The following is a 12,621-nucleotide window of genomic DNA, read 5'->3' as shown; positions in this document are numbered from 1 at the left end:
AGGGGCTGGCCAAGATTTCTGTGGAGACTCAAGTGAGGGAAGCTCTACTCTGAGAGAAACTTGTCAAGTAATTCAAATGAAAATTTTAAATGATTGTTTTACCATGTAACGTTTCAGAACACTTTAACTTAGTGCTCTCCAAAGTGGAATTTACTTGAGGTGAATGAGGAATCCTGGGTCAGTTTGCTGTTTAAGTGGAGTCATCGTATATTTCTTAGACCCAAATACTCTATTTGGAAGAGGTTTTAGTGATCTTTTAGCCTCTCCGTGTCTCAGGACAAATGAAGGCAACTGAGGTCAGAGAGAGGAGAGGACTTTCCTGCCATCACATAGCAGTGAAGGACAATTAAAGCTGGAACCCTGGAATGATCTCATGGTTCATGAGTTTGAGCCCTGCATCGGGCTCTCTGCTGTCAGCCTGTCAGCACAGAGCCCAGTTCAGATCCTCTGTCCCTCTATCTCTGCCCCTGCCCCGCTTGTACTCTCCCAAAAATAAATAAGTATTTTTTAAAAAAGTTAAAAAGTTATGCCATTTGGTGCTTAGATACATAGTTATGCTCTATCATTGACGTATATATCATTGTGAGTCTGTCGCTGTCGCATTACAAAGTGCCTCTTTTGGTTTTGTTTAGAATGCTTCTTTTTGGGATTTTACCTTGTCTAATGTTAATATCTCTCCCACCCCATCCCAGTTTTTTTTTAATTTTTTTTTAAAGTTTTTATTTTTGAGAGACAGCGTGTAAACATGGACAGGCAAAGAGAGAGGGAGACAGAATCCGAAGCAGGCCCCAGACTCTGAGCTGTCAGCACAGAGCCCGATGTGGGGCTCAAACTCATGAACCATGAGATCATGACATGAGCCGAAGTTGGATGCTTAACCAAGCGTAATTGAGCCACCCAGGTGCCCCCCCCCCCCACCCCTGCAACCCCAGTTTTTGTTTGCCTCTTTGGTTTAATTAGGTTTGCATTCGCCTCCCACATCTTTTCCTATCCTTTTATTTGCCATCTTTTCTGAATTGTTTTGTGTGTATCTCTTGTACACTGCATAGATTTCAACATTGTCTTACTATATGCTGCTAGTCTTTTAATGTCCTCCATCTAGATAGACGTGGTGTATTTAATCTTAGGTTTCAGTTATGTTTTGTTTTTGTTTTTGTTTTCAACTTTTAAAATTGCTTCTAGCATGTGGTGGTTTTCTTTTTTTTTTTTTTTTTGGTTTGTATTTTTGCATTAGTGGTTACTTTAAAACCATAACTTGATTTAATCTTCTTAGTATTCTAATGAATTTGACAGTACCTATTAGTTCCCTACAGTGAGTAATGCTGACATTAGTATATTTCCTCTTTTTTCTCATTTTCCTCCTCTCCACCACCCAATTTTGGTTGATATGTTACTTTTCATAGTATTCATTTTTTTCTTAAGTATGCTTATTTGTCAGCTTTAAATGCTGTTTTTCTGACCACACATAATGAAGACAAGGCAACTAAGCATACTTTCTCTTATATATAGTGTTTCTCCCGTTGTCTTCATTATCCAACTACGTAACACTTTGTGCTTCATTCTGCAACCGTATTCCCCACATTTGTTTTAGTCCTGTATGTATTTAAATATGTATTCTTACGTATACTTGAACATATTCATATATTTTAAAATATTCATTTACTGTTGGTTTTCCAGTCATCCCTTTGTTGATTGAAAGGCAGCTCTTCTTTTTCCTCATGGTGTCTTTATATAGATCATGTGCTGGTTCATTTTTGAGTACTCATTGATAGACAAGTTTCTTACACCAGCCATTTACAGAAAATCCAGGTCAGGGAGAAAGCAGAGCCATGTTGTCATGTTCTAGACTAGTAGGACTTTTTTTTATGTTTGAGTTTTGTCTACAAAAATGCCTAGGCCTTATTTCTCCTTGGCTACTGGGAATAGACATGGAGGCAGTTTTCAGTGAAGAATCTCATTCTCTGCCCCTGTCATAGTGACAGACTCTTTCCTGTGAGTATGGCTTATCTATGTAAGTTTTTGGTTAGCCTCACTTTTGCCACAAAAAGGATCCAGAGGAATTCTCCTTACTAGTCCTAAATTCCATTGCCATTGTTGTAAACAGGAATTCAGATTTTGTACTTCAGATCGTGGCCCTCACCTTTGAGAACTACTTTGTGGGCTCCTAAGATAGGCAGCAATGTTCTCTGCTCACTGCTTTATCTAGAACTCACCCTGTTCTCTGTCTCCCATGTTGTTGGCAGTACTTCCATCTCTTGTGAGCTTTAAGGTTTCTGCTCTTCTAATTATGTCAGGCATGGAGTTTGCATTTCTGCTTCTCAATCTTGATTTCTTTTTTTTTCTTCAAAACTTGTCCCGTGGGAGAAGGAGAAATGCCAACTTTATGCCCCCATCTTAAAAACTAGAACTCAGAGGCACCTAGGTGGCTCAGTTGGTTAAGTGTCTGACTCTTGATTTCAGCTCAGGTCATGATCTCACAGTTCGTGGGTTTGAACCTCTGTCACTGCAGAGCCCACTTGGGATTCTCTCTCTGCCTCTCCCTTGCTCATGCGCTGTCTCTCTCTCTCAAAATAAATAAATAAGCATTTTAAAAAAAACGAACTCAGTTTATTAAAATGTTTGGTAATTTTCTAGATTTGGAGTGCATAGGTCACAGGATGAAAGACACACCATAAGGAGTATAGTCAATAGCCTTGTAATAGCGTTGTATGGTGACAGATGGCACCTACACTTCTGGAGAGCACAATTTATTGTATAGACTTGTTGAGTCACTATGTTGTACACGTAAAACTAACGTAACACTGTGTGTTGATTATATTTCAATAAAAATAAAGTATTTTGGAAACTATTTTTAAAATTTAGTAATATGCAAATGTAGGAAATATTTTGTAGAAAGTTCATTGTTTTTCCTGCAAACATTTATTTATTTATTTATTTATTTATTTATTTAGAGAGCGTGTGAGTGAGCACATGAGTGGGGGAGGGGCAGAGAGAGGAATCCCAAGTAGGCTCTGTACTGTCAGCACCGAGCCCATCTCGGGGCTTGGATTCATGAATCATGAGATAATGACCTGAACAGGAGTCAGGTGCTTAACCAACTGAACCACCCAGGCGCCCCAGAAAGGTCATTTTTGATTACCAAAAAAACTTTTTCTTTGTGGACTTCAAAATCCCTGGGGCACCATGAATAGGAATATCCTGCTGTCTTTAAAAAGTCTTTATGACAGCAGAGTAATGTTCATATGATTTGAAGTATAACTTGGTTTTCTTTCTTCTAGAACCAGGTGGCGAAAGCTATATCAATTTTTTCTCAAATCATGAAGCCAGAAAGCATTATCTGCACTAATTTAAATGTAAGTGACTTCTTTGTTTAAAGTAAGGCTTGAAAGGTAGTAAGATGATGTCTAGATTTTTTAAATCTGTGTATAAGGAATTTTGATCTCCTAAGATCTTGATTCAATTCAGTGATTTATTGAGCTCTGTGTTAAAGTTACATTATAGGCCCTCTAACAGGAGTCAACCGGCTGTGCTTCCAGGAGTTTATAAACAGGTGAGAAATGTAGATATGCTCAGATACAAGATGTAGCTAAATGCTGCAGGTATAACACATGACTACAGAAAGCTGTGAATACAGAGAGGAAGGAGATAGACTCTTAACTTTGTCTTGACTGAGACTTGAGAATAATCTTTGTGCTAATTGCATCCTGTTTATGGTACCTAACCCAGGGAGTTAGTATACCTATGGTGCATAAAATAGTGCTTGACATGGTAAGAACTCAACAAATGTTAGTTGTTTTCATTCTTGTGTTGCCAGCCTGCCATGGCCCATCTGTCCCAGTGAGCAATGAGTCATCTACGCCTTACTGGTGCAATTAAAAAGACGAGACTCTTGTCATTAAAGACCTCATACACCCCATTCAGCTAACCCCTGCTGAGGCCCGGCTTGTATGCTAAGTATACGTGTGTTATGGGGAGTTGAAAAGAAAGCCCGTAACTTTCAAGAACTTAGTCTCCTGAAACATCACAAGGTCAAGAGGAGGAAAACATTGTCAAAAGAACAGAAATGTGTTAATGCCAGTGTGGTATGAACTAGGACAAAGGGTCACAGCCAGGGCAGTGTTGCAACCTGAAGAGTGAAGTGCTGGCCAGTGGGAGCAAACTGAGCAGGTCTCAGTGAAGAGAGAATTGTTGAGCAGTGTCTGAAAGAGGACAGGACCATGGGATTGAAGGGATGAGGGTTAAAGGGCATTCTTTGTTAGGAGATTAGTTTTGCTGAGGGTTCCCATTAAAAGAATATAAACTTTTTAAAATATTTTTTATTTATTTACTTATTTTGAGGGGGGTGTGGTGCAGAGAGGGCAGGGAGAGATGGAGGGAATCCCACACAGGCTCTGCGCTGTCAGCACAAAGTCCAACCACGAATCATGAGATCATGACCTTAGCCAAAATCGAGAGTTTGATGCTAAGCTGAGCCACCCAGACACCCCTGCAAACTTTTAATTGTAACCACTTCTTACTAGCCTTAAGTCCTTAGGCAACTTATTTAACCTCTATGGTCTCCATTTTCCTTTTATCTGAAACAGCAATAGTAATAGAAATATTACCATCCTGTCATTGTGAAAATTGAAAGAGTAATGCGTATAAAGTAGATAACACCGTACCTGGCATGTAATCAGTGTTCAGTGAATGCTTGCTAATACCAGAAGCATTTGTTTGAAATGAAGTGTGTTACATAAAGAGGAATATTTATATTTAACAAATCCTAGAACCCAGTGAGTAGGAATTAGGCATAACTCCAAGGTTCCATGGTTTTCTGTTCTTCCATGGTGATTATCCTCAAATGTCACCCCCAGACCAGGGCCCAGATGACTTTCAAGAAAGGACTAGGGGTGCTTGGGTGGCTCAGTGGGTTAGCGTCCAATTTTGGCTCAGGTCGGAATCTCATGGTTCGTAAGTTCAAGCCCCTCATTGGACTCTGTGCTGACAGCTCAGACCTGGAGCCTGCTTCAGATTCTGTGTCTCCCTGTCTCTCTGTCCCTCTCCCACTTGTTTTTTCTCTCTCTCTTAAAAATAAACATAAAAAAGAGAGAGAAGGACTAGATGAGCCTTTCTGGTAAAGTTTGGAGAATAAGGTTGCCAAAAAATCTGAGATAAGAATACCTTATATTTGACCTCACATTGACTTTTCAAAGTCCTTTTGTGTGAGGGAAAGATGGCCAGGGAACGAGAAAGATGGATACAGTGATAATAGAGAAACTGAAAAAAAGCATGGTTTTGGGAGGGAAGAGACTAAATACTAGGAAAATACCCAAAAAAAGATCTTGTAGTTTTTAAAGGGCAGGAACCTAGATGGGGGTGAATATCATAGCTGTTAGTTAAGAATTCATCTATATAAGACCAGCAGTGGGTCTGATATGAACTGATAAATGCCACAAAAAAGTGAAGAGGACCAAGAAGTGAGTTTAGTAAGACAGCAGCGATGAGGCAGAGGAATCCCCACAAAAAGACAGGGAAGAAATAGCACCAGTGTATAGAAATCTAAGAGGACTGATAACCCTGCCCGTCACAGCCTGCTGCAGACAGCCCCTGTCCCAAGACTGGGTGCCTATGCAGAAACTGCAGGTCAGAGCAGATGGGTCAGCCTGAAAAGCTCACAGGCATGAGATCTGGGAGGTCAAGGTGGCAAAGGTCCAGAGTCCAGAAGTTCAGGTCATTTGAGCCAATAGTATCAGTAAGCCAAACGGGAGGAAGCCTACTCTTCCAGCAGGTGATGTGTGTGTTGTGCCTTCTCTGCTGGCTACTGGGTTTTGATGACTCTAGGTATCCAAGTACATAATTGCTTCTGAGAGAGGGAATGGCCTGCAGATGAACTCCTTTCAGGATTGGACAGAAGTAGAATTGCTAGGATTCCAAGTGGTTCATAGTATCAGGTAGGAAAGAGGAGTGTTCTGTGGATCATTGGTAGCTTTTCCTAGAGTTGAAATGAGCTTGGGAGGATCAGTAAGGATTGGTGGTGAGAAATTGAAGAGATACAGATCAGCACAGTTTCCATTTAATTAGCTAAGGTACCACGCTAGGTACTTAATACTCATTGGTTCATTTTATACAATGTAGGAACAATATTTCCCCATATCACACATGTGGAAAATGGAGATTCAAAGGGTAAATAAATTACCCAAGTTCTTGAAGCTAATTATGTACAGAGTCAGGCTGTAACACAAACACATCTGTTTGATTACAAAGCTTAGGGTTTCCCCACCACTCCAGACCTGCAGAGATAAGGGTTGTGTCTTTTTATTCAGGATTGGGACTAGCTGATCCTCCTGAATGATGAAAAGGAATAGGATTGGGTGTCAAAAAGCCAAGTTGCTGGTAGTGCACATGCTCCATGTTCTTGTGTTGAGAGGCTTCATCTCTTGCACTCCTTGGCTGTCACATTTATTATGAGAATCTAGTGATAATTTTTTTTTGCATCTGAGAAAGTGCTTTGGTGGAAATAAAACATAGCCTGAGAGTGAAGCTGTCCACTCACAGTAGGAGGAGAAATCCAGAGCCCAGAGCATGGTGGGGAGTGCGCCCACCAGCCAGGACAGCAGGACTAGCTGCTTTTCTCTGAGAGCTGGGAAGGAAGGGCAGCTGATAAACTTGGTGGAATGGGTATGTTTTGGGCAAACACTATATAAGGAACCTTGAACTCATCTTGAATATGAATTGTCCCTCCATGAACTGGGTCACAGAAATATACATTGTTCAGACACTTAAAGACCATTTTATCGTTTATTGTTTAAAAGTGCTCACTCAGGAACTTCTTCCAAATGTCCAACCAAGTGTCTTATATTTCAGGGTAAACCTGTTTTGGCTTCCTTAGGGATATTGAAAAAATATGGTTGCCATTCTCAGGTTTAATAATCTTTCAGATTCAGATCTCTGTTATTAGAGCAGGCTTTTAAAAACTGATTTAATGGGCTCTAGCTTCTCTAAGGCTGAGTCATCTACTTGGAATCCCTAAGGGCAATTTGTTAATTATTAAGAAATGGAAACCTGACAAATAGGCTGCGGTAGAAAGTCAGTTCAGTCAGTATTAGCAGAAATAAATGAAGTTTTTTTTTTTTTTTCTGATCTACTTTAGAAATTAATGTCTTCTACTAAAATCTTTTCCTGCTGCCAGTTGGAATTTGAACTTACCTAATTTTTCCCCCTCAACTTAATTTTCTTTTCATCAAAATTGCTCTTGCTGCCAATATGACCCAGAGGGCCTGATTTTCCATTTTCCCAGCTAATACTTGCTACATACTGAATTGATTTCGCAGATGATCTCATGGAGGCGCATGCATGTTGGCTCTGCTGTCTGAATTCAAACTCATCAATTTCAAAAGAACTGTAGCCCCCTCTTTAGCAATGTTAATCAATATATCAAAAGATTAATCTCCACTTCTAAATAATGTTTGAAAGAGCTGAGATCAACGTGGGATAGCTTTCAACTGATGCTATTTGAATTCCAATCATGTCTCTAGAAATAAGGCATGTCTCCAAGTGGATACCCATTTTGGAATTCAATTACCTTGCAGGGGAATTGACAATTGGTTAGTTTTGCTACTTTTACCATTATTTGTTAACACAGAAAAAAAAATTTTTTTTAGTATTTATTTATTTTTGAGAAAGAGAGAGCATGTGCATGTGTGCTTATGTGAATGGAGAAGGGGCAGAGAGAGGAGAGAATTCCAAGCAGGCTCCATGCTGTCAGTGCAGAGTCCAGGGCGAGGCTTGATCCCACCAACCATGTGATCATGACCCAAGCTGAAATCAAGAGTCAGACGCTCAACTGACTGAGCCACTCAGGTTCCCCAACACAGATAGAGGTTTTTCGGTTTTTTGGGTTTTTTTAAATGTTTGTTTATTTTTATTTTTGAGACACAGGGAGACAGAGCATGAGTGGGGGAGGGGCAGAGAGAGAGGGAGACACAGAATTGGAAACAGGCTCCAGGCTCTGAGCTGTCAGCACACAGCCCGATGTGGGGCTCAAACCCATGAACCATGAGATCATGACCTGAGCCGAAGTTGGATGCTTAACCGACTGAGCCACCCAGGCTCCCCCAGATAGATGTTTTAATGCCCCTTTCTGCAGTCACTAAGGTCCCCCTAAAGTTACAGTCCATGCTAGGAAGCCTCCTAGGCTGCATGGGGTAGGCAAGGAGATAGGACTCTTTCTCATAAATCCCTTAAGATTTTGGAACTTAAAAATTGCATTTTGGCTAAGAGCAATGTAGACGGGAGGGGAAAAAAAGGAGTCTGTACAACTGAGAAGCTTTGTTTTTCTTCCATGTATAAAAACCATGTAGATGGTCAGTCTAGGTCTGGTGTGACATTTTATGATAACATCAGGGACCCAGCCTCTTTCTGTGTTTCCATACCACCATTGTAAGCATATGATTTTTATCTATTACGTCTTTTCCAGCAAGATAGAGGAAGAATGGAGGAGAAAGACACTGGACCCTTTTGAGGATGCTTTCCCAAATGTCTCACCCAGCCACTTGTACTTACATGTTATTGGCCAGAACTGAGTCCTGTAACCATACGTAGTAGTAGCAAAGAAACATGAGAAATACAGTCTTAGAATTCTGTACATGACAGCGTCAGTTGAAGTTAGGGAGTTCTGTTAATCAAAAAAGAAGGGGAGGATGGATATTGTTTAGAAAACTAGCAGTCTCTATGGCACTGTGATATTCTACTTCAAATATAGCTAACTTAAAAGACAAAGAGAAAATGCTAATTTCTGCATGTTCAGGGCTTCTGGTCCTTTATTTTGGTCAAAGGCACCCAATGACTTGTGAACATTTTTTGACGTTTCAGAAAACCAGAGGGGCAGGAGGTGTCCTTCTGTAGTTCTTAGAGTAGTTTTTCTTACCTAAATTCGCCCTATTCCTTGCTAATTTTCTTAGTCTTTGGTTTGAAATCTGTAAGATTGAAGCATTGTGCTGTACCTTGATCTAGTTTTCCTTAACTGTACCCTGAGGTTTCAGTTTGAGACCAATTCCAGCTTTAAATTCTCTCTTTGCCTTTTATCAGTAACTGCCTCATCTTTATTGTCCTTCATCAGTCTATTTTGAGGTATTGAACTTTACTCTTGAAATCCCTTCTGAATCACAGATAGTTGCTGGAGGCAGGGAGGGAAATTGGGAAGACTTAAGAAGAGAAGTTGAAATCTTCCAGGAGCACATCATTAATAGATCCTAGCATGGAGCTCCAGGAGGTTTATCTGTGTAAATTGCTAGGGGACCTCTGTTCTCCTTCTCATTCGTTATTGGCGAAGGTCTACTAGGTGCAAGGCACTAGAGACCTAACACCTAACAAGGTCAATTTCTCCTTGCCCTCAATAGGACAGACAATTGCCAACCCAATCAGAATTGGTTATTATTAATGTAAGAGTTTGAAGTACTATTGAGAGTCAGAGACTTTACCCTACTTTTAAGCTAATGAGTAAACCTTCCATAGTTTCATGGATGCTGGTAGAGTTCACAAGGTACCGAGAGGTGAAGGACATTTCCTTAAATCAGAGCAACAGTAGTAGCCACAACATTAGCATTTTTGCATCAGTTTCTTGAACCCAGTTCCCACATGGCAACCCGAGGTCTATATGCCTCTTATACGTACAGGAGAACCCAGATCTCTCAAAATGGCAGTAAGCATGCCTGCCCTTTTCTCTACATGAGGCACCATGTCGGTCTTTCCAGGCTGTGGGTTCTATGAATATCCTTGAAAAGATAGTCTGGAATAAAGGTAGGTAGTACTTCTTCTCCTTGAATGTGAGAAATCTGTAGAGTGTTGCCTCCCAGTGAAAAGTGTGCTCATGACTTGGCCTGTGCTTTGCAACACTGAACTTAGATTGGGTTCTTTGGATTTAGCCTACTTGGAATCATTTCATTCTGTTCTTTGGGACCAAAGTTAGCCCCTCATCCCTATCAACTGCTAAACAAACTTAAATTGTTATAATGGTCTGTAGAAAGAACTAAGCTGGTTTGCTATATGAAAAGAAATATCTCTTCCAGAAAAACTCTTTTCCAAAGGATCAAGAGCCTTTGAAATGTTTATATTCTTTGACTTTATAATTTCACTTCTGGAGTCAAGTCCTAGATATTAACAAGGTTTTTTTTTTTTTTTTTTTAATGTATGCATTTATCAATATGTTGAACTTACCAATATATTGAAGAGTGGTATTGCTTAAATTAACAAATTATCATATACGCATTCATCATTAAAAATGAGGTATTCTATAATTTCTTAATGAGAAAATATTCACTGTATAATAGTTGACAAAAAGAATCGGATCTGGGGGAAAATTAATACATTTGGAAGATAATACATGAAATTGTAAACAGTGGATAACATTAGTTGGGGAATTCTGAGTCATTCTGATTTTCTTTTCTTTTTTAATGTTTTTATTTATTTTTGAGAGAGAGAGAGAGAGCACCAGCAGGGGAGGAGCCGAAAGAGAGGGAGACCCAGAATCCAAAGCAGGCTCCAGGCTCTGAGCTATAGGCACAGAGCCCAACACAGGCTCGAACCCACAAACTGAGATCATGACCTGAGCCGAAGTTGGATGCTCAACCTGCTGAACCACACAGACGCCCTGTTATTTTCTTTAACCTTTTCTGTATTTTTCAAATTGTACTAGTGAATATTGGTAATGGGTGGAGTGAAGGGGGGAATGTGTTTTTTTCCTTGGGTTAAATATGTCTATCTGATGGAAGGTAGTTAGTGGTACCATCTTAAAAGCCAAGTACAGTACCCAGTTTTAGAAGTTCCTTAATAGCCACAGTGTAAATAGGAGTACTTGAACCAGCTTCCTCTTGATACCTGCAACTGATTAGCCTGCAATTTCTAGAAAGGAAGGAAGGAAGGGAGGGAGGGAGGGAGGAAGGAAGGAAGGAAGGAAGGAAGGAAGGAAGGAAGGAAGGAAAGGTAAAGGTATATTTCACCCCACAGTCGATCTTAGGAGATAGTCTCATAGTCCTCTGCTCCGAATCTGGAAGAAATAGGAAGAAACTGATAGTAATGTTTGAGTACCTGCTGTGTGCTGGTATTTTATTCGATATTCACAGTAATTCCAAATGTGAGACGTAAACCTATTTTCCTAATTTTATAAATGCAAAAGTTGGAAGAGTTTAAATACATGGCCAGAGTTACATAGCTCATAATTGCCCATGCCAGGAGTCCAGCCCAAATATGCCAGACTCCAAAATCTGTATTTTCTCCATTTCTATCTTTAGGTAAGTTTTGAAGTTGAGGTGTTTTATTTTTTTTTTTTTATTTAAATTTTTTTTTCAACGTTTTTTATTTATTTTTGGGACAGAGAGAGACAGAGCATGAACGGGGGAGGGGCAGAGAGAGAGGGAGACACAGAATCGGAAACAGGCTCCAGGCTCTGAGCCATCAGCCCAGAGCCCGATGCGGGGCTCGAACTCACGGACCGCGAGATCGTGACCTGGCTGAAGTCGGACGCTTAACCGACTGCGCCACCCAGGTGCCCCGAAGTTGAGGTGTTTTAATTAGCTGTTGGAAACCCAAGTTCTGGCTGATAGACATATATTCGAAGCATCTTTGAATTTGTGCAAGAGAATGAATTAGGTAATAGCATGAAAGCAGGTAGATGCCTGTAAATGTAGGGTTCATACATCATTGTTGAGCACTGGCTCAGTCTTGTTTTTGCTTGTTTGTTCTTTGTATTCAGATTTTGATTCATATCCAGTCAAATATGTTGAAAACCCTGATAAAGATATTAAAGGATGCTACAGACGGAAATTTATCAAAATTTGTGAAAAGACAGGAGTTCTCAGAAGAAGTGGTGAGTATGAGATTGCTGCAGAAATGATTTAAAGGTGAAAGGACATGCATTAGAGTATCCACTTACTGTCTTCATTCTACAGGCCGCCTCCTTAAAGAGCGTCAAGTATGGCAACATCTCTCTTTTTCCTGTTAAAAGATTTCTGTTTGGGTGCAAAGGTTTTTTTTCTTCCAACAGGAAGTATCCTCTGAAATTCTAGGAAAACTTGGTCCTCTTACATTATTTCCCCACCCCCCACATAGTGTTTTCCTGCATCCTGGGTCCCCTTTTTCCTCAAGCCCTCCAGTACCTTCTGCCCACTCCCTGACCCCTGCGCCCTGGTTCATGGCGGAAGTAAGAGCAATCAGGAGAGAACTGCTGTCTCACCAACCACCTCCTGTCCCGCCTGCTCATCTTTCCTCCTGAAGCCATGGCAATTGAATGCACCTCTCTGGAGCAGGCTTCCCCACTGAGCCCTGGAGCCCATCCCTCAGACCCACTGTAGGACATCAGTTCAGAAGATATTTTACCCTCTTTTGAGCATCATGAACATCCCCGTCCCTGGGGATCATTCCCATCAGCAATAAGCTACAGTAGCTCTCATCTTAAAAATTAAAAAAAAAAAAAAGTGTCCCTACTTACACAAATAAAAAGACATACTGTGTGTTGAGATAGGAGGACTCAACCCCATAAAGCCAGTTCTTCCCAACTTATTGTGATAATGTAACCTAATAAAAGTGCCATTAGTTTTGTTTGTGTGGTTAAAGTTTAGTAGGAAGAACAAACTAACAAGAATAACT

General features: G+C 40.4%; 1 protein-coding gene across 13 annotated transcripts in view; it reads left to right on the top strand.

Annotated features, from left to right (window-relative positions):
* PTCD2 (pentatricopeptide repeat domain 2) overlaps positions 1–12,621 on the top strand; it is a 116,500-nt gene that overhangs the window by 15,511 nt on the left and 88,368 nt on the right. For 11 of the 13 annotated variants that reach the window (XR_005783388.1, XR_005783379.1, XR_005783391.1 and 8 more), the window contains 2 exons: positions 3,279–3,353; positions 11,729–11,842. Coding sequence is in view for 10 of the 13 variants with exons in the window: in XM_040451184.1 (XP_040307118.1) it covers positions 3,279–3,353; positions 11,729–11,842 (189 nt within the window). In the remaining 3 variants the exon portion in view is untranslated. Of the gene's footprint in view, positions 1–3,278; positions 3,354–11,728; positions 11,843–11,924; positions 12,574–12,621 lie in introns of those variants that run through there. The other 2 variants (XM_040451179.1, XM_040451152.1) reach the window with 2 other exon arrangements.

The sequence above is a fragment of the Herpailurus yagouaroundi genome, unplaced genomic scaffold, assembly GCF_014898765.1.
Source record: "Herpailurus yagouaroundi ecotype Mexico unplaced genomic scaffold, PumYag 29, whole genome shotgun sequence".
NCBI lineage: Eukaryota > Metazoa > Chordata > Mammalia > Carnivora > Felidae > Herpailurus > Herpailurus yagouaroundi.
Note: the sequence above shows the minus strand (reverse complement) of the source record. Positions and strands in the feature narration are given on the sequence as shown.